The sequence below is a fragment of the Tympanuchus pallidicinctus genome, unplaced genomic scaffold (assembly GCF_026119805.1).
Source record: "Tympanuchus pallidicinctus isolate F22 unplaced genomic scaffold, pur_lepc_1.0 scaffold5, whole genome shotgun sequence".
Taxonomy (NCBI): Eukaryota; Metazoa; Chordata; class Aves; order Galliformes; family Phasianidae; genus Tympanuchus; species Tympanuchus pallidicinctus.
Genome location: NW_026294769.1, coordinates 40646499 through 40659460, shown reverse-complemented (window position 1 = coordinate 40659460; position 12962 = coordinate 40646499). Strand labels below are relative to the sequence as shown.

The 12962-nt window shown below is 38.8% G+C and overlaps 1 protein-coding gene across 1 annotated transcript in view; it reads right to left on the bottom strand.

The window, feature by feature from the left end:
- Positions 1-964: 964 nt before the first annotated feature.
- Positions 965-12962, bottom strand: part of RAB2A (RAB2A, member RAS oncogene family) — a 42664-nt gene continuing 30666 nt past the window's right edge. Inside the window, exons 7-8 of the mRNA XM_052703822.1 lie at positions 4826-4894; positions 965-2586 (exon numbers count right to left, since the gene is read on the bottom strand). Of these exons, the coding sequence (XP_052559782.1) occupies positions 2491-2586; positions 4826-4894 (165 nt within the window). The 3' untranslated portion in view covers positions 965-2490. The remainder of the gene's footprint in view (positions 2587-4825; positions 4895-12962) is intronic.

Genomic DNA, 12962 nt, shown 5'->3' with positions numbered 1-12962 from the left:
AGGTTGGATATCAGGAAATACCTCTTTACAGAAAGGGCTGTTAACAACTGGAATAGGCTCCCCAGAGAGGTGTTTGAGTTAGAGTAATATGGTTAGGTTAGGGTTGGACTTGATGATCTTTAAGGTCTTTTCCAACCTGAGCAACTCTATGATCGTATGACGAAAAACGATCAATTGCTTCTGAAACCCCACAGAAATATACAGATAGCTGATAGGAAACAGAAGGGTTATGTGTGCACAAAGCCTGTGACAAAAAGCCAGCCAGTGCAAGGAAGCTTTAGTTTTGTTCTAACCTCCTCTCTGAAAGTACCAGACCCCTAACATAATGCACAGTATAAAACTAGCAGGTAAGACAGGATCAAAATCAGTATATACATGCAGCAGTAATAATAAGTTACAGTACATTACCCTGTTCACTCATCCCAACCAAAAAATAATAATAATAATAAAAAAATCAGAGCTAGATTCCTGGTCAGTTCTATGCCTTTTGTACATTCATTAATGAGTAGGTGGAAGAAGCTTTGGCTTAGCATTCCAGCTTTAAGTCATCATCACTTAAAAAACAGCATGCATTTCTGTTCTTGATTATGGTATTAACTCCCCTACTTTGCTTTTGTCACACAGCTGAGTCTGCTACGGAAGAGAATACTGTTCTCCCAAGTTATCTCAAGCAACTGAGTTCTGAAGTGCTACCAGTTCCCCAAATCCTCAAAGCAGGTCACTCAAGCACATATTCTCGTTTGTTCATTTTTCCTTGGGAGGACCTACTCAGCCCTCTGCTCTTACTCTCATGCAATAGTTTTCAAACTTGATGGAGGCAGTGTTCATGTTTTATGAATCCAAATCCATAACAAAGAGCTGACGGTGCAGAGAGTGAACACAACTATAAGCGCAAGAAATATTTGCATCAGTAACCAACAAATCCTTAGTGGTTGCCCCTTCCCCCCAATATACAAACAAAAGGTTCCACACACTGTTTAAACTTTATTTAATCTCAGAACCATTGCTGTATTACACCTATCAGACTGGAATTCATTCATTTTGATGTTTCAGTTCTCACAATTGGAACGATGACGTGAGGATCCATGTCCCCCAGTGTTGTGGTGCAGTCAATATTGGTCCAGTAAGACAAAAGTTCTGCGGTCATTTTATTTTCCTTTAGATACATGAAGCATGGCCTACCATTACTGTCACCCTTTAGATCTGCAATTTATATAAACAGGATGAGGTGGAAACTTGCTCCATCATTTGTAGGAAAGGTGACATGAATATTCTGTACTTCAACAAAGAAACAAACACAGGATTTTGTTTTGTACTGTTGCAACCCTTTCATTTGAGGCAAAACACCCCCCCTGCTCCTCCCCTCCATAATAAGTGCCAAAGCATTTCCAGATTTGATTTTCATCAAGATTTCCAAACCGGCAGATTTTATTTTCACACCCTCTTCACAATAGACAAGATGCTTACCATATACTTAGGATTACAAGTTGTCACTAAAAGAAAACTTTACACAACCACTGTACATTTAGGTTGAAAAAACTGTCCTTGCATGAAAAATATACCTAGAAATCAAGTGGTAAACAAGAGAAAGCATTAAGAAAAGATTAACCTTTTTATAATGTGCCATTTTCGGTTTATCAACTCCTCCTCTACTTTTCATTCACACTCTGTTTTTACCTACAGTATTCATTAAGGCAAACAGCTAATCCATTTCTGAAGAGGTGCTGTGGAAATTGTGGACAAACAGCAAACATTTGGCATTAAAATAGATAGCACGTATGTAGCCTCTAGTAATATACATTAAGCATTTCTCTTGGACTTCAGGATAATGACAGGGGAGGATGAACATGCTAACAATGTCAAAGAGGCTTAAAATTTAGCGTCCAAGCAATTTCTATTAATGCTTCTGTAGTTTTCAAGCTCTAAGTAGTATAGAATTTATGCAAATGCATTAAAGAATTCTAGCTTGGCAAGTACACCCAAGCAGGTTATTAAACTATATATACAGAAAGTGATAAATACAGAATTAAAAGAGTCCTTCTGCTTCTCTTTATAGCCTTGAAAATCGACAAAAAACTTGAGGACAGCTCTACAATATTAAACATTAGGTAACCACAGGAACTGGGAAACCTAACTACACAGATCGATTAAAATACTCAGATGACTTCGTAGTGTTTAATACAATTCAGTTCGTAGTCAAGGGCACAAGACAACATTTAACAAAAATAATCACATCAATTGACCTAGAAATTAAATGTAAATAGATATGAATACAATCTCCAAAATCTGTCTTTAAGTGAACATTAACCATTTATTCAAAGTTATACAAGAGTTTGAAGGATAAAGTCTTCTTCTGCAACAGGAAACCAACTTACAAGTTTCATGTCTCAGTTGAATTGCAGTGGAGGCGAGCAGGGCAGGGAGAGGGAGGGAAGGGTGAACAAACAAGTTAGTAGGCCCCATCTAGGCAGCTAGAAAGTAAAAACGGGCTCAACAGCAGCCTCCACCAGCTTGTTGTCCTCCCTGATTGCCTGCAAGTGTTGCGTTAGTAGCAGCATGTTGAGGGCCAATTTTTATGCCATTTGCCTGAAATGAAGTTTAATACACAGTATAATTATTGCACAACATTAAATATACCTGAGAAGTCTTTCTAGCACACACAATAAATACAGCAATGGTTTTTTTGCTTAGCAACAATTAAATATAATTTAAAAGGAAGTTTCTTTCCTGCTCATTTAAATTTTATAACCACGTTAGACTTCGTACCTTAAACACTTAGCATGGAAACACACAGTAAGAATCACATGTGCATACTGCACAGTGTAAGGCTTTAAAAATACCTAGCGTTTGCCAGGAACACGTAACCTCCCCCCTCTCACCAAAACCTCCACTAGTTTAATAGTTCAGTATAAAACTTCTCCTCTCTAGACAGCATTTCCTTCTGTGTTGAATCAGCTGTACAGGCTAAGGGCATACGAGTGTTCTGTGTCATCAATAATTTCTATGATCCCGAAAGACGTGGCTACTTGCCAAGAACCCACACACAGCTTAGTTCTTTCATTCATCAAAATCACACTTATATCTTAACCCTCACTCCCTCAAGTGGATTTTACCTAAAAATACAGCACTTTGAGCAAAGTAATACAGTAGCTTCAGAAATTAAGCTCTTAAGGAAACTTTGCGTCACAGTAAATCTCAGATTTATAGTGCTTGGCAGTTGTTCTGCAACAGTAGTAGCCTTGGGGTTTCTGGCACTAGCTCAGTATTGACAGCAGCTGATGTGGTTTCTTTTCGCTCTTTGACTCCTCTTTAATAAAAAGCATGCCCTATGGCTCATTGGTTTTGCCCCCTCTGGGCTGGTAGCAACTTCTTGAGGAATCAAGGAGCCAGACCTGGCACACAGCCAAAGAAATAGCACGGACTGTTGGCTCTTGACAGCATATTGCAATCAAAGCTCCATAAGGCACAGTAAAGCAATCAGCTACTATATGAAACTCGACAGATAGAATGAGCGTGCTTTTTCAGACACCGATTACTGTCCAATTTATATTGTACTGCATGTATTTTCCTTATAAAATGTTAAAGACAATTTTAACTTTTTCATCACTAAACTGAACTTGAGGGGTGTTTTGCCAAAACACCATATATGCACACCCACATTTTTCAGTCAGAATTAGTCTGAATGATAACTGCTGAACTCCTACTTAGCTACAAGTTTCTCAATGCAAATACTTCATAGTACTGAAGTTTCTCATTGCTTCTGTAAAAATCAGAACGGCAATATTTTTATTGGTCAAAGTTGTCTTATGTTGAGCTCTACACTGAGAAGAGAGGTGAGTTTGAGTCCTGACAGTTCTTTCACTGCTCTTTGAACACCTCTGCAAGGACCATCAGGCTAGAGAGGTGTCAGACTGACAGTCCTGGACAGAGAATGCACAGGACAGAGAAGCGTTACAGATTTCCATGTCTGCTTTTTACCAAGCATCTTAGCAATGACGTTTAGAGACATGGGGTAAAAGACTTGTGCACTAGAGATGAGGGATCACATAGCGCTGCCAAAGCTGAACGGTTCTGTGTGGTGTTACTTCTCATGCAAATTCTACCTGGGAATTTGTATGATCCTAACGGATATTTATTTCCTCTAACTCTGAATTTCAGTTTGCTTTTTCTACAGGCAAGAACCAGTCTTGTGCTGCTCACACTTTCAACAGCGCTGTCATTTCAACATTTAGAGAGATCACAGGGCTTTCCTGGCTCTTGCATTACAGAAACATTCCCAACTACTGTACATTTTGGAAAAGCATACCTGAGTATGAGCTGAGTCCTAGCACTCCCTGCTCCGTGCCACTGCCCCCACAAAAACAAGCCAAAGAGACCAGCCCTGATAATCTGTAATTTCAGTAATGTGCATAGACAAAATGGCTAATCTTTTATTCCCTACAGAATCCAGCCACCTAAACCAGGAACATTTCAAAAGTCTTTTATGTAACTCTCAAAGCAATCCCTCCCCTACACTGGACAGCTCATGGAGTGCATCTGGCATATCAACATGGTCCTCCATTTACATAGTGGAAAATTATCTTTGAAAACAGATGACACCATATGGAGAAGTGGATGAAAGTGGATTTTCTTCTCTTTTGGGGATTTATATTATTTTGTGCTGCTTCATGGATGGATAGGGTCACTTATTTTAATCCATTTTTATCACAATAGCAGACAATTCTATATCCAAATGGAACAGACAAGTATTTTACTGTCCAGCATTCTAAGGAAGGTGAATTTTGTACCTTAAAAAAGTCACACATTTAGAATACTTAAAAGTTACCTCATTATTTATGTCAAAAACTCCTTCTTGAATTTTCTCGTAGATCTCCTTTGCAGTGTTAATAAATGCCTACAAAAGAAAAAAAAACAAAAACCAGTGAATGTGATATCCCAGCTTAAGATATACTAACTGCAGTCCATCTCATGTATAGTTTATTCAGCAAGACCTTTCCTTCTGACCTGAGGAGAGCAGGTATGCCAACAGCATCCTGTAACCTACCCTGAAGTAGCAACAGATCATATGCTATTTACAAAAACAGTAGCCTGTTCATAACAACTGTATTCTACAATCTGTTGTCCAGTAATTACAGGGGAAAAAAAAAGATATACAAATTACTTTTAAATTATTTATTTCTGACCCTTATGGATAGATCGTGTGGCAGATGGTTTCCCCTACCCTTAATATCTTTGTAATAGGCCACTCTAGATTAGAGTGCTTAGCAACATAAAACCACACGGTACTTACAATGATGATGTAAGGATGCTGTCTGCTGGATGAAACCTTATGCTATCATTTAATATTCACCTAATTTTAAGAACGTATTCTCTTTAATTAATCTTGCTCATGGTGGGCAACAGACATCTTAATAATAGAAAGACTCTAAATTTTATTATGATTTCTGAAAATGCATTATGTTAATTCAGAGAAAAGACTCTGATACTGAGTCTGAAAGAATGAATGATATAGATGGTTTCAGTTGAAGTTTAAGATCAACTATTCTCTTTTTCATCCCACATTTAACTTTATAGGTCAAATAATGCCTAAGACGATGTATAATTTAAGAGGTGATTAACAGCAGCTAATAACAGCAAGCAATACCAAATATACAGTTATTTTTATTTCAAAATACCATCACTACACAATCACACAAGGTATGCTATCCTCTGCACAGGTCTGTTACAGCAAATACAGATCTAATCCAAATATAAAAAAGTAAACAGGGTTCATGGAGAGGAACAAATCATACCTTTCCTCATTTCTACACTGGAAGCATTTGACTGCTGAACTTGCCACCAGAGCTTTGTTTCCTAATTAACAGGACTGATATGTTTTCACCTTTAAAGGCCTTACAGCTCCCCAGAGTAATCAATCTACTGCAGCTCAATTACTGCACCAAGCACACACCACAGCCAGTGAAGGAGACTTGAACGACTGCGGCAGGAGCGGAAAGATATGAATATGCATAAACTCTAAGTGGGTGATCGAATCATCACAGAGGGTCATGAGAATTTGCAGCAAAATAATGAGAAGAATTAATCATTGCAGATTCACAAGGCATTTAGGAAGTGAGTTCGTTTTTCAAACACGCGTTGGAGTTGAGGAGAAAAATTGGCTTCCAGCCAACTATGAATTGATTCAAATTTCTCAGAAACTGAAGTTTTCAACGTGAGAGAAAAAATTCAACCTTATCTCGGCTTCTGATAACACACTAATTATTGTAACAGCCTCATTCATGAGCCTGTTGAAAGGCATATGCCAAGAACTTTGGAAACTCACAGCTAGGACCTGAGGATGCTTGCTCACTGCCGATTAAAAAGGGCATGAAGCACAACTTGGAGTCTTAAAAACATGTTATGATAACTTCATGTAAACAAGCACTTAACAATTGGCACATCTAACAGTTACAGAACTAGTGCTAAGTATACTTAGGCTCTTGGAATTTATTTCATAAGAACTAAATGACATCTATAAAAATTGCTTTAGACCCTCCACCTAGAAATTTATCAGATTATAAACTCCGAACTAACAACAGAAAACAAGGTATCTTCTGGGTGCTTACATTCAAGAACACATCACTGCAACAATGCACCTATCCTCACAAAAAGGATAAAGCCCATGGGGAAAGGCAGCATGACTTAACAACACTTGGGCCACCCAGGTCAGCCCCCATTCAGCACAGTTATTACACAAGGACTGTACAAAGCAAAAAGAAAAAAAAAAAAGCATACCAAATCCAGTACAGATGGTGTATTTTAACATTTAAAAAAGCAAATAAAAACAGCCAAATATTCCATTTACCTCAGATCTATCATTTCAATCATCAGGAAAAGATATCATCTGATTACCAAATTTCTGATCGTGATTCAGCTTTGCCAAATATTAGTGTTAAAACAGCACATAGCAGTACTGCACTGCAAAATGCCAAGCCATACTGGGTCATATACAAGCAATTCCTATTTGAAACAGTGGTTTCACAAGACTACAGCAACTAATAAATCTACTTCTTGGTTTTGTTTTGTTTTTGTTTTCTTTTTTTTTTTTTCCCCCTGTTAGCACGGATTCTGAAAAATTAGGAAGCAGTCATGAAAAGACTAGCATCCCTTGAGACATCCATTTGTTTTTTTGCACCCATTTATTTTAAGGAAGCTTATGCTTCAAAGTAAAAGTGGACTTGAAATAACCACCTGACCAACTCTGCTAATAAAAGAGTCTAGTCACTTTAAGAATATTCTATCAGATTTTGGCACTGTATGCTAGTGCCCCAATTAGCAAGGACAAGAGGGTGAACTCTGTCTAATTGGCTTCTTCTAAAAATCTCTTTTTATATTGCCTGTCCTCACTCTTATCTGGAACATACAGTGTACTGTAAACTCTCCATTATTTATGGGCAGTTTATCCTGTTTGCAGATTAACTGAGTTACAAACACAAAAAGACAGCAGTTTCCCCTCAAAGCCAGTTTGGATTTATTACACTATGTGCAGGAACACAGCTGTAGCACTTCATATGCCAACTTGGATACAGGTGCAGTTGAGCCACTTCTACACAACACGACTTCAACTATTGAGCTCGCATGGACCCAGGCTGGCTGCCTATCAAGCCTACTGCACATCCTGGTACCACCACTGCCACTAAAGCACACTACAAAGACACTCAAGCCCCTCTACCTTAGATGAGCTCAGGTCCATCCAGGCTTATTCCCACCACCTTAGGAGTGGGAGTAGGTGGAACTAGATTTGTTCTGCCTTTGTATGCTGTCACTTGCAAAGACGGCAAGCTCCTACACTACGCTTACAGGGCTCATGAAAGAAGAGTTGAGTTCTGCAGAGTATGAAAGACTTCCAAATACACAAATTCTAGGCTGCTTTTGAGGAAATTTAAAGAAAACAATGTAACTTGTGGAACATATCTACATTTAGTGTTTAACGCTCAGTGTTACTCTTCCGAAATCACAAAAGCTACCGATGATTTTAAGCCTGACTACCTGTTCTACATTTTCAAAAAAGGTTTGAAGAATTTGTGTTGTGATTTCTTTCAACACAACACTTCTATTTTGTTCACTTATAACTGGGTTCTGAAATACTGACAAAAGTTAAACTATGCTGAAGAAAATTACATTAATGTGCAAGTGGGGAAAAGCGAGTCTTGTAAGGTGTGATCAGCCTGCTGCGTCACCTGCACTTAGTGCACAGCAAATGAAGGATGGTTTTAAGTTATACTACATGAGTGTATTATCATGTACTTTAGATATCAAGTACTTTAGATACTTGCATAAGGAACCTCATACATCATACTGACAATCAAGAAGTCTCAAAATACCATTCTTAGAAAACAAACAAACCTCAAAAGAACAACCATACAACAGCACAGATACAGAATTCAAAATAAATTACTCCTAAAAAACACCAACTATAAAATTAAATCAAATTTAACATCCATTTTATCAGAGAGAGTAAACAAGTAGTGAAGGTTTGCTACCCTTGAGACAAAACCAGAAAGAACGAGTTTATTACTGGTAAAAAAAGAAACACACACACACACAGCAGTGCTGGAAGCAAAGGGAATTCTTGCTCCTTTTTATCACATCTGAGATATACTAAGAATAACAGTAAGATAAAGGCACCACAACGCATGTTATGGAACCGCTAGATTTAGTTTCCACTTGGCAGATGTGACAAGATGTGCAAATAACTTGGAAAATACACCTGCAAAGTGCAATGCCACACTCTTTCTCAGAAATCTATTCCCATGATGAGTATTTAATGACTTAGCTGCAGGCCGCACACATGAAAGACTTCTAAATGAATAACTGATACTTTTCAAAACTCGTATTTTAAAGTGCTTTGCTTAAAATAAATATATACTGGGTTCTGCATTTCCAGTTCATGTAATATGCTGCCCTCTGGTGGCTCGTTAATGTTAAATTTAGCACTTTTAAATACAAATCAGTTTGAACTCAGAATCACAGAATGGCCAGGGTTGGAAGGGACCTCAAGGATCACAAATCTCCATCCCCCCACCACAGGCAGGGCCACCAACCTCCTCATTTAATACTAGACCAGGCTGCCCAGGGCCCCATCCAACCTGGCCTTGAACACCTCCAGGAACGAGGCATCCACAACCTCTCTGGGCAGCCTGTTCCAGCACCTCACCACTTTCTCTGTAAAGAATTTCCCTCTGACATCCAACCTAAATCTCCCCTCCCTCAACTTAAAACCATTTCCCCTTGTCCTGCAGTTATCAACCCTTTCAAAGAGTTGATTCCCCTCCTGTCTGTAGGCTCCCTTTAGATACTGAAAGGCTGCAGTGAAGTCACCCCGCAGCCTTCTTTCTCCAGGCTGAACAAGCCCAGCTCCCTCAGCCTGTCCTCATAGGGAGGTGCTCCAGTCCCCTGATCATCTTTGTGGCTCTCCTCTGGACCCTCCTTAACAGCTGCCTGTCTTTCTTGTACTGGGGACTACAGACCTGGACACAGTACTCCAAATGGGGAGTTCATTACTAATTGTAAGAATACAAAACAAAACAAAAAAAATCAAGGACACTGAACTGCTACACATTTCACAAATTCTAAAGCATGACCTTCACCTCCATGGTCAGTCAACAACTAGAATTCCTCTTTCCCAATCTCCTTCCTTCAGCAGTAAGATACAATATAGATCATTACCCTAGGGATACATTTGGAAGGTGTAATGATATGGATCACAAAAGGATTTACTCAGTAGGGCATTCTATATCCCAGAGTGAAAGTAGCACTAGACAGTCACTTTATAGAATGGGATCCCAAAGCTCTGAACAGCAGTTTTACAACTAAGACAATGCTTCTGATCTTCAGAAAATAGCCTGGGACACTGAAATGGTTACAGAGGAGTTAATTATCAAGCAGTAGGGAAGTACATAGCATATAGCGAAGCCACACCACATAGGTGTCCTAGCACATCTGTAGCTTTATACTTAAAGTGAAAATGCACAGACCCAAAACAGTAATTTGCCTGTGAATCTCTGGCAAACTGGAAAGAATCATATTAACTAGATCCTGAAGTGTCTCAGGAAGTGCTGCAGTTGCTGTTGAACAAAGGATCTGAAAAAACAAACAAACAAACAAACCCACAAGCTAAAACCCCAGAGCTAAGGATCAGGCTGCCAAAAAAAAAAAAAACCCTATGGCTCACACAGGCAGCCATATAATGCATTTCATGCTCTTCTATAAAGCCTGGAAACCTCAGCTGAGAGTTTGGATTCTGATGATGCCTCACTATGTCCCAAAGATCCTCTATTACTTACAGAAGAGTTGGGACACCGTCCTAACCAGCTTCTCACAGCTGAAACGTCACAGAACTTGGCTTCAAGGAACTCAAGAAATACTGGTTTTGATAGAACTTAAGTAAAACCTATTTTAAACAAAAATATTTCACAAACAACAAACCACTGTTTCGTAAATTCTAGTCAGATTATATCTTATGTATTGCTTTTCTATTAAAGCTACTAGCACCTCAAATTTTCCAATTTTATTAACTAAATCTCTGCTAACTAGATCACCAGGTCAAACAGCTGGTGTGTAGCAGCAGCTATATTTAAAGAGAGGAAAAAGGTAGTTCTAGAAAATATCAGTTCTAATTTGGAAGCTGATAATAATCATTCCATCTTTCTGTGGGATTTTCATTTTTAGTCTGCAGACTATTACAAAGGCTTTCTTTCTTCCCTTATCTGTGACTGAGCAGTACCCCTGTTGAAAATACAGCGGGTTTGAATATTCATTTTCCATTTAAGCAAAAGTATGAAAGAAACTGTCTGAAGAGGAAAATTAAGTTACAAAATTGGAACAAGATTGTCCAAAGACCATCCAGCTGTACATAGTCAAAGTGCTCAGTTGTTGAGTTGACGTGGTTAGTCCATTCAGTTTTAATCCTAAAAAATTAGTACATTAATGCATCTATTTATGTGCAGACAACTTGGAACAACAAATACAATAGTCAAAGATGAAAGCTTGGCATAGGGCTACATAATCCCATTGACAGGGGAAACAACTTACTGAAACCATTCTCACACCAGGAGTCAGTGATAGGCAAGTCTAATGTAAATGAATCAGCTCCTGAACAGCAATGGTGTCTGGTGATGGCTTGTTCAGTATCCAGAGAACTCTTTTGCTTAAGCTTGATTACGTTAATAATTACTGAACTAGCAGTACAGAACGCAAGAGGAAGGCACACAGCTATTCCAGCTTTCCAAATACAGCTAGGAATCTTAAGTTCTTCACAATAAGCGTATGTAAATGGATTCAAATACATGATATTTCAGGGATGAAAAGATAACTACCAAGTGCTAGTATCATAGGACAGTTACCCTGAGTTCATGTAGATGATCCTATTCTACCTGTACCAGTGTTAGACACTGCCCAAGTAGAAACCATTCAGCAAGCTCTGAACTGCAACTTTCAGGTAAAACTAAAACTAACAGTTGTATATTGCTGTTGAACTGCTACTGAAAAATGCAATACAGGCATTAGTATCTTTTGAAAACAAGACAAAAAAGGTCTTTAATAAATTGTGTAGTTTTAACATAAGATAGGAAAGTAACTGATGTTTTAATTAAAACAAGTACAGACATGTCTGAAGTCTAAAGCTTAGAACTGTCCATATACTAGTGAAAAGCTTACTCCTAGGCATCACAATGCTCTCGTGGAGAAAAGTGAATAAGACACTGAGTTCTGCAGATGGTACCTTACAGCACACTATGAGAAAACACACACAATATCTATGAGTTGTGAACAGGATGGAAGTATAACAGACACAGTAACTAAATCTAAAAGTTAACGCTAGATTACTTTCGGCATAGAAGAAAAAAATTCAATGTTTCTCATCAGATATCAGCATATATCCTGGTCTAAGAAAGTCAACAGGCATGTTCAGAGCATACACTACAAAACACCTTCAAAGTGTTTAAAAAATTATTTCTGCAGAATTGTGAAGAAAGAAATGCCCAGTGTAGACAGCTCAGAAAACACTGAAGAAGAGCACCCCCAAAAAAATCATGTTATCTAGATAGCTCTTTATCTATCTAGATGGCTATAGGGGGAAACTAAAAAAGTGCACAAAACCAAAGAAAACTTCCCACAAATACAGTATGGCTGAAGAGGCTACCATAACTGGTCTTTTGGCAGCAGTCAAACAATAGACAGTCCAATAACAACTTCCCTCCAGTCCTTTTATCCTCCTAACGATCCAGAAACTTCCACCCCATCACACTCCATAAGCAACAGGATTTAACTCTGTGGCCATGCTGGTTTCTTAGAAACCTCCAGAGAAGCTATGAAGGAAAAGCCTGTCTACTTTCCACTTAATGGTACATTATGCAAACAGGGTATTACAGAATCACAGGGTTGGAAGGGACCTCATGGATCACGAATCTCAAACCCCCCTGCCACATGCAGGGCCACCAACCTCCCCATTTAATACCAGACCAGGCTGCCCAGGGCCCCATCAAATCTGCAGGGACAGGGCATCCACAACCTCTCTGGGCAGCCTGTTCAGCCTCACATAACAGCCTTGCACTAGATGAACAGCTAACAGGATATTATTATTTTCCACTGCTAAACATTCACATCTGAGATGCAGCTTAATAGATAATTCTGATGAATCATAAAATGGTTTGGGTTGGAAAAGACCTTTAAGATCATCTAGTTCCAACTCCCTGCTATACACAAGGACACCTCCCACTAGACCTGGACTCAAAGCCCTCTCCAAATTGGCCTTTAACACCTCCAAGAAGTGGCATCCACAACCTATTAGAACACAATGAACATTCTAAAATTGCCTTAAGATCCAAGCACCAAACAAGGACATGGCACTGTTGCTGTGGCTAGATATTGACTAGGGCATTACATAGTGGTAGAAATAAGGATTAGCAAAGAAAAAACAAACA